Source organism: Acartia tonsa, chromosome 3 (assembly GCF_053477335.1).
Source record: "Acartia tonsa isolate MP-2025a chromosome 3, ASM5347733v1, whole genome shotgun sequence".
Lineage (NCBI taxonomy): Eukaryota > Metazoa > Arthropoda > Copepoda > Calanoida > Acartiidae > Acartia > Acartia tonsa.
Window position 1 is genome coordinate 19871305 of NC_137262.1, and position 20876 is coordinate 19892180.

At 31.9% G+C, this 20876-nt stretch overlaps 1 protein-coding gene and 1 long non-coding RNA gene across 3 annotated transcripts in view; both read left to right on the forward strand.

Moving 5' to 3' along the window:
• Positions 1-1833: 1833 nt before the first annotated feature.
• The window catches only part of LOC145313595 (acrylyl-CoA reductase AcuI-like), a 32616-nt gene continuing 13573 nt past the window's right edge, over positions 1834-20876 (forward strand). For both annotated transcript variants that reach the window (XM_080153059.1, XM_080153060.1), the window contains exons 1-8: positions 1834-1987; positions 2535-2618; positions 3185-3266; positions 4634-4713; positions 9291-9384; positions 9648-9758; positions 16218-16283; positions 19976-20092. In XM_080153059.1, the coding sequence (XP_080009185.1) occupies positions 1872-1987; positions 2535-2618; positions 3185-3266; positions 4634-4713; positions 9291-9384; positions 9648-9758; positions 16218-16283; positions 19976-20092 (750 nt within the window). In that variant the 5' untranslated portion in view covers positions 1834-1871. The remainder of the gene's footprint in view (positions 1988-2534; positions 2619-3184; positions 3267-4633; positions 4714-9290; positions 9385-9647; positions 9759-16217; positions 16284-19975; positions 20093-20876) is intronic.
• On the forward strand, positions 11070-13268 carry LOC145315143 (uncharacterized). Its single transcript, XR_013877958.1, has 3 exons — positions 11070-11127; positions 12713-12798; positions 13111-13268. It is a non-coding gene; the product is annotated as an uncharacterized LOC145315143 (long non-coding RNA).

Genomic DNA, 20876 nt, shown 5'->3' on the forward strand with positions numbered 1-20876 from the left:
TCGTAAGCAATATCGTAAGGGTCGTAAGCGATATCGTGCCAAAATCGTGAATAAAAAGTACATTTAAAAAATATTTAACATCATGTAGTTTTGTTTGTCAATATTGTAAGTAAGTAAGAGGTTGAATAAAGAATTCATTTCATACTGGGCATGCAGACAGAGAAAGAGAGAGGGAGAGACATGGTGTAAAGAGAAACCATTATCTGTGCCCTTCTACTAAAAGTATACTCTCAAAAGATTTCAATGATTATTGATAGAGTAATTTTATTCTTTTCATACAGAATGGTAATGATTTAAGGATTATTAAGACACACATTTTAAAATGTCGCCATTTAGAAAAAAAACTTTTTAAAAATACTTTTATTTGTGATATTAAACATAAACACATTATGACAATTTAAGTTATCAGTTTTATATTTATTTTGTTTGACAACAGAAAAAATGCAATATATTTTTTAAAATAATGTGAACTTCTAGCGGCCAATTTATAAACTATATTTCTCACAGAATGATGTTGATTATATGTTGGTTGTGTGTCTGTTTGTAAGTGTGTGTTGACACACATAAAATGCTATTGTTTACGATATCTTAGGGAAATCGTGGTTGCCGCGATTTTTACTACAAAATCGAATTAATCCCTAGCGATTTTTTTCGATTTTTGCTATAAAATCTTAAATAAGATTTTGGCGATAATATACTACATATCGGATGCGAGTTTCCTTACGACGTTTCTAGCTGGGGTAATGGTTTGTTGATTCGGTTATGTTAAAAAAGTATTATTTTAAAAAATCAGGTTGATATCTTTTAAAATAAGCTTAGAACTCATATTTTTAGTGTTTTGGGGGGATCTTTTGCTCCACAAGCCCCTAGAAGGAAAGTCCCAATATGAAATCTGTAATGGTTCGTTGATTCAGTTGTGTTAAAAAAAGTAGGTATTATTTAAAAAAAATCAGGTTGATATCTTTAAAAATAAGCTCAGAACTCATATTTTTAGTGTTTGGGGGGTTTTTGTGCTCCACAAGCCCCAAGAAGGAAAGTCCCAAAATGAAATCTGTAATGGTTCGTTGATTCAGTTATGTTAAAAAAAGTATTATTTAAAAAAACCAGGTTGATATCTTTAAAAATAAGCTCAGAACTCATATTTTTAGTGTTTGGGGGTTTTTGTGCTCCACAAGCCCTAAGAAGGAAAGTCCCAAAATGAAATCTGTAATGGTTCGTTGATTCAGTTATGTTAAAAGAGTATTATTTTTAAAAAATCAGGTTGATATCTTTAAAAATAAGCTCAGAACTCATATTTTCAGTGTTTGGGGGTTTTTGTGCTCCACAAGCCCTAAGAAGGAAAGTCCCAAAATGAAATCTGTAATGGTTCGTTGATTCAGTTATGTTAAAAGAGTATTATTCTAAAAAATCAGGTTGATATCTTTAAAAATAAGCTCAGAACTGATATTTTTAGCGTTTGGGGGTTTTTGTGCTCCACAAGCCCCAAGAAGGAAAGTGCCGAAATTCAATTTTCAAAGTTTTATGTGTACATCCAGTCATAAAAGAGAGCCTACAAAAAGAATTAGGTTGATAACTATAAAAACCTGCCCACACGGCCCTCCCAAACTTTTATACTGAATTTCATTTCCTATAACTGTACAAACTTCCCCCCCCCCCCCTTATAAACATGTAGCTCTAAAAAACTTCATTTTTAAATGAGAACTATTTCGGCCCAGCGATTAGCGAGACAGACAGACCCCCAAATCCTTTCAGTTTTATATAAGGATTAAATTACCTTTTAAGATCTATAGCTGAAAAGTAATTCGCTAAAAATACGCATTTATTCCTGCCGTTCAATGCTGTTTTCTTAATTATAATTTTCAGCATTTATAATGAGAGTATCCAAGAGCCTGTGTCAACAATTTCAAGCCTTGGTCACCCGCGGCAAATCCCCAGCTACCCTCGAGACTTTGACTCGTGCTGACTTGCCGGCTAGCTCAACTGTTAGGTATTATGCAGGGATAGATCAAGTGTAGATTATGTTATCTTCCACCAAAAGTTTTATTTAGTTTATAAAAATCTTTCTTCTGAAGCTACATTTAATCCTGGCTATCACTAAGATCTTTAGTACAAGAATGAGAACTGGTAGACTAACATCCAACTTCTTGCAGAGCTTTTTTATTATAATCTAAAACTAAGACAATAATGTGAGTGTTACCTTTACTGAAAAATTTCTGATAGCCCATGGAGGACGGGAAACAACACGAGATATTATTTTGATGTAACTCTGAACCAAATAATGCATTATAAAGTGCTCGACTAAAACGCCATTTAGACATCCAACCCTTTTATTGCAATATCTTTGTTTGGAAGTCATAACTGGTAATGAGTTACTCCTCATTTGGGCCAAGGCATTCCCCCTCCCCCCTCTAACTGACATAGCAGCACTTCCAACCATATGAACGTCCATAGTTATGACGCATGATTCCCTTTAGTCTTAATGAATAATATTCAAATGGAATTGCACCAATGCATTTATATTTGGTTTTTTGCAGGGCTCAGCCAGGAGAATGTGATACCCTTGTTCAAGTTGAATATTCTACCCTAAACTATAAAGATGCTCTTGTTCTAACTGGCAAGTAAGATCATCTTTTGGATTTGTATATAGTTGTTATTTACACACTGATATTCGTACCTACTCGACAAACAGATAGAACTTTAGAAAGAGATGACAATATTTCAACGAAGGTTAGAAAGAATACATACATAGTACATACACAAACAAACACACTTCCTCCATTTTATCAAAAGTGTAGCTATTCTATAATTAGGGTTGGTCCAGACGTCTGTCCGTGCGCCTGTAACGGATAGCATGTTCGAATTAATTTTAAACTTGGTTTAATGATTTCTGTAACAGTTAGGTGCGATTTAGAAAGCATAACAACTTTATAATCGTTAACAGACATTCCATTTAATGCATGTTTTGACAACCAGTTTTTATATAATGCTATTATCCTATTCATCTGATTAGAATAATGATTCTTAGGACAACATGGTACAATGTTATAAGTTAATCATCTTTGTAATAAAGGGCCTCAATATATCAGTATGTCCCAGAACAGCATACTGTATTTAAACAATTTTGTATCGATGTATGGATGTTGTCATCCTTGTTTTTGTAAGGTTTGCTAAATATTTTATTTAGATACCCTGGTTTGAAGCCTCCTATGGTTGGTGGTATTGACTTAGTGGGTAAAGTTCTGGAAACTAAGTCAGACTCATTAAAGGTAAGCAAACAAGGATGATAACTTCATATAAGCAAGGCCAAGGACTTGTTTACAATTTTCAAAATAGTTTGATTCATATGATATATTGGCAAATAATGTTTATGATTTCGAAAAACTAATTGATTTCTTATGAAAAGATTAAGTAATTAAAAAAACGAAATTTTGACCCACCAATTAGAGTCGGATTTATAGAATTTTCTGACATCAAAAAAATTATAGCTTATGAATTGAACAGACACACGGCCTGGTTCTAGTACCAAGTTTGGAAGGTTCTTCGCGTTAAAAATTTAGTTAAAGTAAATATGAAGTCAGAAACATTTTTTGTCTGTACGCTTTAATGAAATAGAATTTACCTACTCATGTTGAATTAGAATATACCGGGCCTAAGCGTTTATGTACCAAAACATTTATTTATTGTAAATACTTTTTATGAAATTACCAACTTGGCTGTATATTTGTGTGCCTTTATATTAATATTTACTAGCTAATACGCCTCTACGAAATGGGGAGGGGGAGGGGTATTTTTTTTCTAATAATGATTTCTCTTAAGAGGATGGAGGTACTCTTACCTGAAATAATTTTAAACCTTCCCTGAACCCTTGGAAGCTTGACTGTAAAGTATAACCATACCGGTCAGGGAGTAAGGGAGGGGACAATGGGCAATTAATTCAATTTAAGAGTTTTCAAAGACAGGCCATGAAATCCATAAAATTTGGAGGAAATTGTAAAGGGTTTGTTCATTAAATTTAGAAATATACTAAGAAAAAAATCATGCAAAGCGAAATCACATCTTCTTTTTGATGAAATATATTGAGGTTTTATAGTGCGATTTTTATCTTACAAGATTATTGGACCCAGCCAACTGCTGGCTTGCTGGGCAAAAATACGAACCAATACGCCAGCCTGCCCCTTTTTATCCAGTTTATTTCCCTTGCCCCATGCCCCCACCTCACTTCTCCCTTTTCCTATCGTGTGCTTAAAAAAAGGGAGAGGGGAGTGAAATAGAGTATGGAGGGGGGCCGTGTATTCTCAACTCTCTGTCTGCTAGATCCAAAACTAAAACAACGAGTAGCGGCATTTTATGCGCAAGTACCCAAACTCAGTCAGAAACTGCTAAATTCTTGCACATTTCCTTTAAGCCAGTACCCAAAGTCTGAGACTACTAAAAATTGAATATTCGATCCATTGTCCCCTCCCTTACTCCCTGCATACCGGTACAGTGGTTAGCAAGGTCCTACAGCACAAACTCAGATATCCTGTTGTTTTTATTAAAAGATATAACTTGGAAAGTGGCTGGACCTACCTAAGAGTTTAGAAACTAACATTATAATTTATGTTTTTTGCTGGATAATTAAAATATATTTTAGGTTGGTGATTCTATAGTTGTAAACGGCTGGGGAATTGGAACAGACCACTTTGGTGGATACGCTGGTGAAGCTAGAATCAAGTAGGTTTTTAGTGCGGCTACAATAAACATTCATATTTATGTCAGTTTGTTTGTTTGAGTATCTTAACTAAGATAAGGCATTTTCCCTCATATAGCCATTTTGATCACAAAAGAACTTTTAAAAATTAATTTAACTGTTTAGTTTAGGTTAGGTCAAGTAAAATTAATAACCCAGTATTATATATTGTTCTACGAAATGTTTAAATACATTTTATAATCTATTAGGTAATTTCTAATCTATGTCTAACAACGCTACATTTTAAAACTTTAAATTTTCGTATATTCAATTTTATTAGGTAATAACAAATAAAATACGAATCACAAACTTTTGATTAAAACCTCTTTGTGGAATTATCTTTTTATATTTCTTTAGACGTATTTTTCATTTAAGAAGCCAATTAATTCCTTCTTTTTAATTCTTCCTTAGAAATATTTTTTTTCATTTCACAAACTAATTTAATATAGAAAATTTAAATTTAATTTAAAAGTTTTACCTTAAATTCCAATCCTTCATTTATAAATTGTGTAGAAAGTGCATAGAATAGTTTACTGTCATGAAATTAATGTATAAAACAGCGAGGAATTTAGTTGGATTATAGTTTAATTGGGGGGCCGGGTATTAAAATATATTGATAGTTTTCTAAACCAATATAAAAAGAAAGATTAATTTTTCCAAAATATCATTACAATGGAGAATCTTAATTTGATAATTTAGTTTTAATTATGATTATGTAACAAATGCATTTTGGTCTTGATTTGCAAAATGGTATTTCTATGAAAGAAAATATAAGCTACTCTATTGATCTAAAAACAAACCATAAATTAACTTAAATGAATAGTATAGAAAGGAGAAAGTGGAAATTGACGGATTTATTAATCACCAACCTCTTTTCTTCCTTTGATTTTAAATTCATTGTCATAGGCCACTCAATTTAGATCTGATTCTTTCAAGCTCCATTCTCCAATAATTTCTCCCCTAATTATTTTCCAGCTACCAAATGTAGAATTTTAGGTAAGGTGGGTTTTACTTCTATTGTCAAATAAAATTGTTAGAGTAGGCACTCTATTTCAAGATAATCCTTACAAGCTCCACACTCTAATACCTGGGAATAATAAAGTATAATATGTGCAGTTTCAAGAGGTTGTAATAGTAAACCTGCTTTTAACAGCATGAGTAAAACCAAAACATTTCATATATTTTCACAAATTACTTATTGCATTCACAACAATTGAAATAGGAATGTTTTTTGGTCATATAAAATCTTAACAATATTTGAATGACCTTGGGCTCTTGAGGGATAATTTTGCTTTCAGGATTTTGCACGGGGGTGGTGCACTATGTGCCCAGCCAATGCAAAAACTCCAAGATTCCAAAAAATGCACTTTTGAATATTGACCAATTTTAAAGTTTTAGGTTAATCTTTGTCATATTTGAGAAGGATTCCCAAAGCTAGAGGTGAAAATATCAATTACTTATAATTTTACAGCTTCGAGAAGTAGCCTACCTAAATATTTAGGATTTTGTAATAAAGCCTGGCTATTGAAATTACATTTTATATGCAAACTTTAAATTATCGTCAAACTACCAAAAATTGAGCTACAGTAATATGTTATACCTTTTTTGAAAGCTTATTGAATATACTAAACGATTTTAAATTAGTTTTTATACGGTTACCTTTAAAACTTATGAAAAAATTGATGTCAAAGCATTCCCCCTTAAAGAATCAGGAATTATAATATTTTGTAATGATACTCTCAACTTCAAATAGTTTGATCTTTTTTCAGCTAACTATGCCGCATATCAGACCTTTACACATGTTTAACCAAGGCACTCAGTGAATGAATCCCGTTGGTTTCACTGGCGGCATCGTTAGCTGAATTTTTTTTCCGCATTTTTGTAGGAGCGGTCGGACCCATTTTATAGCAATTTTTACACAAATCAAAATACCTTTTTTTTACAAATAATTTTATCGTGATATTTATAGTTCTCGATGCAATTTTTTGATACAATCCCTTATTTTTATTGCTTAAAGTCTTTAAAGGATATCCTCGCCCCCCCCCCCTCACCCCCGGAGTTTGGGGGGAGGCCCCCCATGCACACGCCTAGAAATATTCATTTAAGCTATGTAATCGAACCTGTTGCTTCTAATCAATTACCATTCTTTTTAAATCAAATGAATAATATCTTAAATGTTTCAATTTGATAAAACTAAAACCTATTCCAATTCATATGCACGCCCTAATGAATTAAAGGAGTTAAGCAAACTTGTAAAGAAACTAAAAGATTTAAGCAAATTTGTTAATAAATGTATGAAGGCCTAGGGATGTAAAGGGATAAGAGAATGGCAGATAAATTGATGTACATTACCAATAATGATACACAAACTTACCCTTCTGTAGATTACAATTATTGGTTGAAAAGTTATGACACTCAACTTAATAAACAAATAAGAAAATGTTATTATAAAACTTTGGGGACTAGAGTGATAAACAGCCCAATGTCCCCTTCCTTCCTGATAAAGGCCCTATTGCAGACAATCAATCCTTTGATTGCAAGGCCTTTGGATTTAAGTTTTTAGTGCTTTTGGGGTGATTTGTGATTTATTTGCTTTTATTTTTAAAACAAGGATTGCTTTGTCATTGATAATTTATTTAAGGGGGGGGGGGGGTAAAATGTGGTGACTTGAAACACGACATACCAGCAATTTTATTTTGGGCGCTACTCCCTTAGTTTTAGAGATAATTGGGTAAAATATTTTGTGTTGTGTCACCAATCACCCCAAGTTTTGGTATCTTCATTTTCAAATTCTCATTTATCAAGGTATATCTTAAATTCAGTGCTTCTCCTGTGCTTTTAAGATATTGGATCCAAATCTTTTTAGGGTGTCACTAATCACCCCAATTTTATGTATCATTTCTCGCCAAATTAGGCAATTTGGAATCATTTGAGATAATGTTGTTTTTTGGCGGCGGAAAATGGCGGTTAACGGCGGGAGCGGCGATCCTGCCGCCGTTTTTTTTAAAGATACCAAAACTTGGGGTAATTAGTGACCCAACCCAAAAGATTTTACCCAATTTGAAGCAAAATTAACAGAACTATGAGTTTTTGTTTTATATTGGAATTCTGGGCACATAGTGTGGTGGCCTTCCTTCTTAGAATATCTAAAAACCACATAACGACATATAAGAACTTTCTTCGCTAAGGGTTCACAAGTTCAAATGATTTTTTTTATAAAACATACATATACAGACAAACTTACGGTGACAATTCTAAATTATATGTAATAAAATAAGATCATGATAAAAAATATGAAAACACAACCCGAAATACGTAAATAAAACGAAGATGTTTCGAAAAAGGGCAGAAATTGCCTTCTTAAGATTTGGTCTTAGATGGGCTATTTATAAGATAGAATCGAAATTAAGGTGTCTATAGATGCGTCTTGGCATGTTTGACAAATAACTTTACACAACATAGGATATATCTCTGATATTTCAAGTACTTTTTAGATCATGCCAGTTTTTTATTCTCAATCACAATGAATTCAGACAATTTGACCTCTAAATGCCTTTACCTTTTTTTGTCGTTTGTGGTCCCACTTTTCAACTGCTTATCAAACAAAAGGGCTAGAAAATGAAAAAAAAATGGTACCCTAATAGGTATTATTATTAGGTGATGCTTTTTATGAAGTTTTTTGGTACATAAATTATATTTATAAATCATTGATTGCATTCGTTTTCTAATAAATCTTTTGATATCTAATTGAAGGTTACCCATGTTATTTGATCTTTCTTTTACTTCTTACTTTTTGGGATAATGAAAAAGATAGTTTGGACTTGATTAGAAAAAGGATAGGCATTCTGAAAAGCAAATAATTAAATAGGTCAAACAAATTCTCAAATTTAAAAAGGAAGAAATACTAAAAGTAAATTTTCTTACTCAATTTTTAAAGTGATTAAACCTTGTATACTTTCAATTTTTGTTTTATTATTATTATTTCACTGATATAGTTATTATAGTTGTGCCTCTAGTATAGTACTTTCTAAACATATCCCTTGTAAAGGGGAGGAGAGGGGGGGGGAATCAAATCATAGTTTTTTAGTTCATTGAGTCCTCCTTTTGAATTAAAGATATTTGTCCCTTAGTCTTAATTTTTGTGAAATGTTTGCTGATCTTTGATTAGCTAATGAACAACTACCTAATCAAGATAGTTCTTGCAATTTGACCAGGGAAAGGGGGATAGGTTATTGGGAAATAGATTAATCTTTTTATCACTTATTTCTCAAATCTTATAATTCATTACTTGACATTGTGTTTTCATTCATGAATATTATCTGGTTTTTTGTTCTATCCTGTATCTCTGAAATTGACATACTTACCAAAACAAACTTTTTTCTTTTAAATGAAAATACTTCGATAAATCTGTTGATTAAAAATGTTGAAAATAAAAATATTTTGATAATATATATAAATACTATAATACAAGAACACATTCATCCATTGTATATTTCATCCCAGGCTATTATTCTACTTTCCAGAACTGCAGTTTGTGGTGTAACAATACGTACTCTTTCAGGTCTTCCTGGGCTATCCCTCTGCCATCCAGTTTAACAGCACAGTGTGCAGCTAAAATTGGTACTGCTGGTTATACTGCTATGCTTTGTGTACAGGTAACAAATTAATATTGACTTATAGTCTAATAACAATTTATCATGAGTAGTAGAGTGAATGTATAACATGATTTTAAATCAACTTACCATACAAAGAAAGATATTGTTTTTAATCATTTTAAAGAATTCATAAGCCTTCTTTATAAGCTTTATTTTAAATTATAATAATATTAGAATTAGCTTAAATTACAAGACTAGTTACTTTTGATAAATCCATTACTTAACACTTACATTGAAAAAAAAAACATGAAATCTGATTTTAGGCCATTGAATCTAACGGAATTAAGCCAGAGGATGGTACTATCCTGGTAACTGGAGCTACAGGAGGTGTTGGCTCGGTTTCTATTCTTCTTCTCTCTCAATTAGGATACAAGGTTTGTCCATTATTTTCCTTTTCGAAAAAAGCATCAAGTGTTTAGTTAAAAAAAAAACTATGGTTTCTTGCAAAGACGTCCAAGGGGGGGTGGGTAAAGGGGTGATCACCCCCCCCCCATCCCTCCAAATGAATTCTGGATTTTCAATTTTTACCCCCCCCCCAAATAAAAAAAATTACCTCTATGATATAAGGATTACCCCCCCAAAATGAGCTTGGGGGTGCCGTTGGCACTAGGGTTGGTCGATTTTGGAATTTCACATCAGTAGACATTGGCAAGGTTTACTGGGCCTATATAAAACCCTGTGAAACTTGAAAGAGGTTTTTTAATCCAAAAACAACGGGAGGTATAAAATGTGCCCGCCCCCTTATAAAACCAAAAATTGAAATTCCTTCAAACACAGGCATGTTGCATATCAAAATGACCACATTGAAATGCTGATTACAGATCTGAAAACCGTTTTGAAAAATATTGATTCAGTCTGAAATGATTTTCAACTAACCTACCAAAATGAACAATTTTGACTAAATCAGCTGTTTTTAGGTACTTAATGAGATCTTATTTAAACTAGGAGCAATATTTTTCAAAACGGTTTTCAGATTTGTAATCAGCATTTCAATGCGGTCATTTTGATATGCAACATGCCTGTGTTTGAAGGAATTAAAATTTTTAGTTTTATAAGGGGGTGGGCACTTTTTATACCCCCGGCGCCGGCAACCATAAGAGCCAAGTCACTTTTGAAACTTGAATGGGGCTTATCATACATAAATATGACTTCCGCAACTTATGATAACAGTCAGGGACAAGGGAAGTTCTTTCTGACCAATAATTCTATTAAAATTATGTAACTTTACCACGAAACCTATATGAGTATCTAATATTATGAATGGTTCAACTCTTATAAAAATCGGCTAGTAGTAAACTACTTTAGAGTATAAATTCGCTAAACCTCATCAAAAAAAGTGTACACTATTAAATTTGAAAACAGCTGAATATTAATCAAAACAAACAATCCATTGAACATAGTGATTTTATAAATTTTCAATTTATGGTCTTATTAAACGATAAAATTATTTTTTTCTTCCATAATTATTTATCAAAACAATGCCCAATAGATCGTGTTATATTTTTGTGTGAATATATATTCATAAAAAATCCAACAAGATTTTGGAACATGGCCTGTTATTCGTTAAATTTTTGAATACACGTTTATATCATAGGTGATAATTTAATGCATTGCACACAAATTGATAATATTTCAGCTATATCAAGTAAAGTGATTTTTAATTATACTATTTATGTAATAATTTCAGAAACGTTTGGTAAAATGTAATCAGTTTCAGAGATTGCAAGAAACAATGCCTTGCTGGTAACTATTTTAATTAACATTTATCAACCAGAGGCGTGCTGAAGGGGGTGTTTTATTTCAAATGGATAGGAATAAAATTGACTTATTTTAGTAGCGAAGCCACCATCCAATTCTCGTCGTCAGTCCGTCTGTAAGTGCTTAACACTATAAGGGAAATTAGGTTTACTAAGCTACTGTTAAAGCTACACATATGAATTTTTGTCAACTTTCCCATCATTCTAGCGCATATTTGAGCAAATAACATCCATAGCAGCGGGACTGCTTTAAAGCAGTCGTTTTCTAATATTTTGATTTTAATATATTTTTGTTTTTAATCATATTTTCAAAAGTTGTGTGGGTAATAGTCTTTAAATTAGGTTCCCCGTAGTTCTAAGAATTTTGTATTATAACAAATGGACAAAAGGACAAGTGGCTTTATTGTTAAATTTTACGTTTATTTTATTTAACATCAAAAGGTTAGTAAATTTAATTTCAAATTATAAAAACAGATTGACAAAAAGACATACTACGTCATTTATACACATGAGCTATTCTAAAACAAGGTTGATATTTTTTTTAACCGTTTCAAATATTTAATCCACGAAATGGGTTTAAACTTATCTAACTCATAGTTTTAAAAATATTAGTATTTTTATTGAAAATCATACTCTTACAATATTTTTTTCTAATATGGCAATTTTTACTTTCTGAATTTTTTTTGCGTACTTGTGTAAAAGTTAATTTTTCTATAGAATATCCGGGAAGGGTCCCTTTCATGGCAACACCCCTTAATAGGCGATTCTTTGTATTTTCAAAATGACTTTAAATAGGTTATTTTAGGTTAGGCTATGTTATATTGGGTTAGGTGATAGCCCCTCAGGGTTAGGCAATTGGCCCTGCAGAAATAGGAGAAATGCCACTTTGAAAATAATAAGAATCGCCCCTTAAGGGTGTTACCACGAAAGAGACCATACCCGAATATCCTTGATCTTCAAACAAATATTAAATATTTGATATTAAATACAATCCGTGGGACTGCCTTTTTAAAAGCAAAGCTTTTCTATAATTAGGGTTGGTCTGTCCGTCCGTGCATACGTCAAAGTTAGCTCTTTACGTTAATTTAAACAGGTTAGAATTGTCCTATCGATTCCAAACTTTGCTTGATGATTCCTGTAGTAAATAGGTACAATTTAGAAAGCGTAGCAACTCTATAATCAATACGAGAATGTCCGTTCATTCATTTTAAACATGTTGATTTTTAACTTTTTTGACAACAAATTTTTGTATGTTAAAATTATCCGATTCTTCTGATTGTTTGAAACCTGATTCCTATTCCAACAAGGTACAATGTTATAAGCAAAGCATCTCTATAAATAAGTCCCAAAAATGTTAGTAGGTCCTTAAACAGTATCATCTATTAATGCAGTTTTGCAACAAATTTACTTACAATATTGTTTTGCTGATGCTTTTAATATTCTGCTAATTCAGTTCTAACAATCTACAAGTGTTAATGTTCGTTTGTCCTTCCATTTCATAGCTTCGCTTTTATGGATGTTGTCATCCTTGTTTATATTTGAATTTTTTCTCATAATATTACTTTGTTAAGGATGGACCTTGAAAAATAGAAGAGATTTACAAAAGGAAGTTATACCTGAGGCTATTGATAATGACAAGATGGATCAATTGGGTTAGGTAAGATTAATACGTTTTTGTTTTGCTTTAATTCCTTCCCTCCACTTAAACTATTTTGATACTTATGTCTACTAATGTTCTTTATCTCAACATATTTATTATAAATTCTGCATCAATTTTCTGTGGAAGACACCCTTTTTTATTAAGACTATTGCTATAAATCATTAAAATCTTTATGTTTTATCTACAAGTTAGAGAATCTTATACAAAGACAATGGTTAGACAAACAAATATGATTATAGCAGTTCTGCTAAAATATCATGCATACAATCGTATTTGTGTAAGAAGAAATAATTTAGATATTTGTTCTAGGAGAATTAGTAGAAGACAGCTAAGCACAGCCAATGAAGATATACGAAAATGTAAGAAGAACAAAAGAAATATTTGAAAACTTTCATGGGCCAAATTTAAAGCGGGAAGGGGTAGTTAAAGGGTTAGTGGGAAAAATTATGGAGGAAAATCCTTCCTGGGTATAACAATAAAAAAGTACTTAAAGTAGTAAGACTCAACACGTTTACAAGGTCCTTTAGAAATAGGAAGGGAGGGGGGGGGGGGTTAATGCAACTATCTCGTAATCAATGATTAAATGGCACTTAGAATCCGAATTTCATTACGAAACTTATTAATACTTGGTATGTATATTGGTTACTGTTTAGCTGTTTTTTTGCTATTTTTACGGCAAATCTGTCATAAATTACGTAGGAATCAACAGCAAATAGTACCAGCTAATACTGGCCAGAACCGTTTTGGAGAGGCAAAGAGGATTATGTGGAGATAGGTTTCGTGATGGATTTGCCCTGAAAATGGCCAAAAAAATGGCTAGTTGCTACTTTTCCAACTTTTTGTTCAATTTAGGGAAAATAGACCTATCAAGGATTACTTATGCCAAGTTTCGTAACAAAATCTGAATTCTAAGTGCCATTTATTCATTGATTGCATTACCCCCCCCCCCCTCCTTTTTAAAAATTGTAAGCTCTGATTAAAACCTTTCTTAAATTTGACCTCATAGATGCTATAAAATCAATTTCCTTTAAGCTTTTAAATGATCAAACAAATTAAGGTTAAGAAGAATCAATAGCAATATAAAATTATCCAAATAGATATCTTTGAGATCATTTAAACAGATTGGTACAAATATCATTGAAATAAAATGTCTTCTTAGTGGCCAAAAAATTAGCCAGTTGTACTTGAATTAAAGGCTTTGATTTAACATTTGTAATAGCTGTAGCCTGTAGATAGCTAGTTTAGAATATTACAGTTCTACACAATAGTATGACTTACTTGCATTTTAGGATTACAACTGAAAAAATGGTTCGGGTGGGTTTCTAAGAAAGGGTGTTTTAAGCTAGACAGGAAAACAATTAGATTATTTTACTGCATTGATATTTGTTATAAAGGTCAGCAATTACATAAAATAAAAAAAAATAAGCTATTTCATGAATATATTTTACTAAAATTTGTAATCATTTATAATTTATTGTTACCTATGTATTTTTATCATTTTTAATTGTTTTGTTAAGTTTCTTAGTTGATATGTAAATATATCATTAATTTAAAAACATTTTTATATATTATTGTTTAATTCAAAATAAAAGGTTAGTTAGTTTTGTCTAAGTCTGTATTATATTTTTTAATAGCCTCGATCTAGGGGCTTTTTATTCAAATAGGCAGAAGGTGACTACAAAAATAATTTTAAATCACTTCAAGACCTAAATATCAAATTAGAATGGCCTGAAACCATTACTAGACCTATTTTAAGATTCTCTCAAAGAGAGAACGTAATCGGTTCAGTAGTTATTGTGATCTTAAGCTTCAGACAACAAATCCTTAATACAGTATATAGGACTAGTGGCTAGGGGACTCTATCTCCGAAGGGGTAAGGAGGTGGAAGACAAATAGCCTAAAACTATCCCGAGATCTATGTGAGGCTTTACTGTAAAGGAGGACCATATCGGTTCAGTGGTTAGCAAGATCCTTCTCTACTGACAAAAAAATTATAACTGGTAGGAGGGGGAAAAGTTGACCTCATCCCATTTCAAATTTGAGTTTAAAAAGAGTTAAAAAAATATTTTTGGGGGGAGGGGGGTAAAGACACCCTCTCCAAAAATAGTTTAAAACCTTCCCAGGACCTATAAGAAGCTTCACAGTAACAGAGAACAATATCGATTTAGCAGTTAGCGAGATCCCTCAGGACAGACAAAACACGCTTATTACTTTATATAATAGGATGACGATGATATCTTTTCAAAGATAAAGTTTTTTGCATGCCCATTTTCCTTTAGTTTGTCTGTGTTTACTTACATACATTAAGATTTATCATCTATAATACAAGATTTAAAATATTTTTGTGCAAGCAAAGAAAAGAAAATTTGATGCGCTTTGTTAAATATGTAGTTTATAATCTGGCCGCTAGGTGTCTCAAACAAAAAATATAATATGGGTCAAAGATAGATAAAGTACATAATTAATAATCATTGAAATACATGTGTTTTGAAAATTGTTTATGATACAATTTTATGAAAAAAAAGTAAGAACAAGAAAAAAATTTAACTAGTCAACTGTATACTTGTTAAATGAAATAAATCGTTCTCTATTTTCAGAATTTTGATTAGATAGGCTTATAGTAATATTGTGGTCAACAAACCTGACAAAATCAAGTTAGTATTGCATCATAAATTGATCTTTGACGATCATACTGAAGCTAAAAGTTGCTCTAGCTGCAAACTGGAATAATTTAGATTATGGTGAAATATTGCCTTTTACTATTGTTTGCCAGAATAGCCTTCCCTTGTCCCTGGATAACAGTAAAATCTAAAAAAAGGGGGATAATGGACCTTGGCACCCCCAAAATTTTTATTTTCAAATTTTTACCCCCCCCCCCCCCCCAAATGAAAAAACTTGGACGCCCCTGGTTTCTTGTGATTTCTATGGCAATGTGGATATATTTTATGATGGCACAAAAAAGTTTGTCTGTGAGTGTTTTAGTTACGCTAATCTATCTTTGGCTATACTAGTGCTAGTTCTTTTTGGTTAGTTTTATAGATATTGAGGTGATTTAAAAGGGCAATATACATAATTCTAAAATCTTTACATGAAAGGACAGAATTTTTTTTTCCATTTCCAAAAGGCATCAATTTTCATGAAAACCATTCTTGTTTCATTCTAGTTCCATAATAGATGCAGCTATTGGCCTTGCAATCTCTTAACATCCATTGATTGTACAACATTGGTCTAGCTGTCAAACCATTTCATTATGTACGCCTGTTGATAATGTACTCAGCCTACCAAATCAAACTATCAAATAAAAAAAATAAAAATAGGCAAAATCTCAATTTGAAAACTGCATATAATACTTACTTAGATTTATATTGTCTTGTTTCAGATATATATTCATATGTTTTTTTTATTCTGTTATTTAGGTTGCTGCTTTGACCGGCAAAGCTGATTCCCAAGCTCCCTACCTCAAATCTTTGGGTGCAACAGAGGTGAAAATTTATAATTTTATTATCACGCAGAAGAAGAAAAAACATTGTTGTACACTTCTTAACAAATCTTTCTTATTTTCCTTTGTTAAAGGAAGGGTTTATTATATTTGATCAGGGGAGGGATCAAGATATACCTCCCCCCCTGACAAAAAATCCTTCCAACCAAAAATTGGTTAGGGGAATCCCTTTTCCTTCTCATTGAGCGAATCCCCTAGAGGCTTAAATTCTACGCACACACTAGTTTTTATTAATAGTATTATTAATATGGCAAATAGAAAATTGTGTAAGCAACATGAGATGAAATAAATTAAATAGTCCTTGGTCACCAGAACCTAGAGAGCAAGAATATAGTTTATATTGTCAGCGATATATGGATAGATGATGGTAGAAAATAAAATATATGTAGAAAAAAATATTTTAAAGTAAATTTTTCAGAATCCTCTCTTCTCATATTTTATTTTGCAGTAAGCCCTTACAGTATGATACTAACTTTTCAATAGCACTTTTGCTTAAAATTTTCATTGGTAGTTTCTTTAAAAAAACAACAACTATTAATTAAAAGGTTTGTTTTGGACAAATTCAATTTTATGATTTGCTTAATCGTAGATCTAACTTACTTTCAGTGGACAAATTCAATTTTATGATTTGCTTAATCGTAGATCTAACTTACTTTCAGTGATAGTCAGGGTCTTCATTAGAGTAATGTTTACAATTTTTAACAGAGAAAATATTTCTCTTAATCTCTGGTGTGTGTAATATATATATGACTGGTCTCTTATGATATTAGATTAAACCCAAATTATAAAGTTGATATATTGACCATTCCTTGGTAATATTTCATCACTGGATAGCGTGGGTAATATCCCTTTTATGGAAAGTGTATCACTTTATCCCTCCTCCCGTGTACTGTAAAGATTTTCAACTAAAGTTAAGGAATGGTCTTAACATAAACTTACATCCTTTTATCTGATGAACAATTTTTTATAACTAGAACCATACTATATAATTATGTATTGCAACTTTAAGTTTATTTGGGATTTCCTGCGATATTCAGTGGTTATTCCGATGGCATGATTTATAACTCAAAATATATTTTCTCTATTTTTTCTGGCCTAACACGTTTTTGTACAGCATGTGTAAAAATGAAATAGCATGTGGTTAAAACATTGATACACTAAATTGATTAATTTTGACCCTAAATAAAGCTCTTTTTTTAAATAATTGAAAAAGTAAATAATAGATTTTAAATTAGAAAGGTATGGTGCATGGAATAAATGGCTGATAATAAAATTAAATTACGAAAAAAATATTAATTGGTTAGGTAATTATATAAACATTATTAATAAAATAAAACATTTTAATTGTAAAGAAGCTTTGCATCTAAAAGCTTATAAGAAAATTTGATTCTAAACAGAAATAAAATAAGTGTTAGGTCTAATAAACTGCCTTTATTATCGCCTTATCCATTAAAGCTTCTAACAAAATCATTATAACATTAAAAATTTATGAAGTAAAATGAGTAGCTAGAAATTATTGTGAGTACTAAGGATATAACCTTGTTCAATACTCTTCCTACCATTAACTTTGCCTGGAGATCAGGAATATAGACATAGGCAAATAGATCTTGGCATTTTGGTTTGAGGTCAGCAGCCATCGTTTTCATAATGCAGCTCATATAGTTAAGTTATTGGTAGCTGCAGTCATACGCACTGCTGCGGCTTTACATAAAATGAGTGACTATATGCGGATGCGGCTTTACAAGAAACAATTGACTATATGCGAATGCGGCTTTACAAGAAACAATTGACTATATGCGAATGCGAGCTCGGAGGATTTTAGCTTGGATTTCTTGTTTGAATGAATGTCTTGTATTAAATATTTTTTTTATTTGTTTATTCTTGACATTATTAAAGCGTTTGTTCCACTGTTAATTTTTCAAAATACATTTGAAATTGGGAAGGCCTGCTAAAGGCCACTAAAGGTTTCACACCCCCTGGCGAATTGCTGTGCACGCCACTGAAATCTTGAATGAAAAGGAAATATTGTCTTTTGCCTAATCTTTTATCCCTTGTTTGGTCTAAAGTTTGTAACCTGGAATTATTTTGTTACAACATTCATTAATTTATCTCCACAACACACACAGTCACGCCCACACATACAAACACACACACATGCACACACACACATACTTAATAAAATTTATTGCAATATCCTAAAAGGAACGATTCTAAATAAGATTATAAGCTGACCTGTGTATTATCCATTCTTCTTTGGTTTTTGGTACAATATTGAAAAAAATGTCAAACTTAATACTTGCATTGTATGAAAGCCCTAAAAAATTTTATTTTATCATTAAGACATAAAAAAATTAGACGTGAAACTTATTTCCATAAATGCATTGCATTGTATGTATATTATTCTGCATTTATATATGGAACAGAACCAATCATGATAACAAAATCCGTCTAGGTTTTTTTTTCTGTGTTCTTACTGTATTTACTCATACATCTACCTACTTTTGTATATAGGACACCAAATACTAAGAGAAAATTAGGTTAAAGTTTATAATACATATATGTATATATAGATGTATAAGGGGGAAACTTGGTAATATTGAAAGTTTAATTTGTACATGTATATTGTATCCCATTACCTTTTCTGACCATTACAATATGTCACTGCTGCCACCAGTATAGGTTTGGGTGCATCTCCGCAATAAATATATTGTATCTTATTACCTACCCTGACCATTACAATATGTCACTGCTGCCACCAGAATGGGTGTGGGTGCATCTCCGTAATAAATATATTGTATCTTATTACCTACCCTGACCATTACATTATGTCTATGTTGCCACCAGAATAGGTGTGGGTGCATCTATGCAATAAATAAATATATTGTATCACGTTAATTTCACTAACCATTACAATATGTAACTGCTGCCACCAGAAAAAAAATGTAGGTACATCTCCGCAATAAATATATTGTATCTTACTACCTACTCTGACCATTTGTATAAATACCTAATTTCTTGTTGTAGACTGAACAAAACACAAATTCATTTAACTTTCCATACAGAGATACAACCTTTTCAGGGGTTTAAATGATTAGTGATACCAAGCAAAATTTTAAAAAAATATAATTTCCTTATAAACTAAAATAAAGGAGAAGTGAACTACAATGTTGAATATGAATTACTTGGTTAAAGGTTTTGGCAAACAAAAAAAGGATTTAATTTTAATAATGAATTTTTAATTTAATTAGGTATACCTAATTAATTAATTTTTTTCTATTATTAGCATTACCATTACCTCGTAAGGGTGGGATATTCCTTCGATTTAAGTGATCATCTAGAGAATCCAGAGCATCATCCGCGTGTAATGGGATGCGATACTCTAACACCCAAGGATATTAGGTTAAGTAACATTCATCAAACAACCAACCTCTTGATTGCACGACCTTTGTCTGTCCTAACTGTGCATGGTAATGAGTTGCGCCTCTTTACGGGCCAAGGCATTACCCCTTCTCTTAATATTTATGTCTCCCACCTGGCATAGCAGCCGTAGGAAACATTTTTAACGTCTTTAGTTAAGCCGCGGTGTCGGCCCGAGATTCGAACTATATATAAAAGCTTATCTGCCACAAAACTATTTTCTGTTTTGAAAAAACAATTGAAGTGTTTACATTTTAGGTGTTAGAAAGGTCTGAATTTGAGGCAGACCCCAAGCCCCTTGGAAAGGAGAGATTTGCTGGGTGTGTGGACAGTTGTGGTGGCAAGATTCTAGCTAATGTACTCTCCATGACTAAGGTAATATAGATAGATAGATTTGCTGGGTGTGTGGACAGTTGTGGTGTCAAGATTCTAGCTAATGTACTCTCCATGACTAAGGTAATATAGATAGATAGATAGGATAGATTTGCTAGGTGTGTGGACAGTTGTGGTGTCAAGATTCTAGCTAATGTACTCTCCATGACTAAGGTAATATAGATTTTAGATACTTAGATAGATAGAAGATTTGCTGGGTGTGTGGACAGTTGTGGTGGCAAGATTCTAGCTAATGTACTCTCCATGACTAAGGTAATATAGATAGATAGATTTGCTGGGTGTGTTGACAGTTGTGGTGGCAAGATTCTAGCTAATGTACTCTCCATGACTAAGGTAATATAGATAGAAAGATAGGATAGATTTGCTAGGTGTGTGGACAGTTGTGGTATCAAGATTCTAGCTAATGTACTCTCCATGACTAAGGTAATATAGATAGAAAGATAGGATAGATTTGCTAGGTGTGTGGACAGTTGTGGTGGCAAGATTCTAGCTAATGTACTCTCCATGACTAAGGTAATATAGATAGATAGATCGGATAGATTAGCTGTATTAGCCATATTAAAACCATAATCCTAATATAAGAATAGAAAACTCCTATAAATTATTGAGAATGAATCAGTATTAACTAATTTTCTTTCAGGGTCATAAATGCACAATATTAAAGTGTTCTATCAACGCAGCTTGATCTAATGAAATATATGTGACTTTTAACAGTTTTATTTTTTGCAAAGGTTTGGGAAGAGACCATGAATCCTATATAAAATTC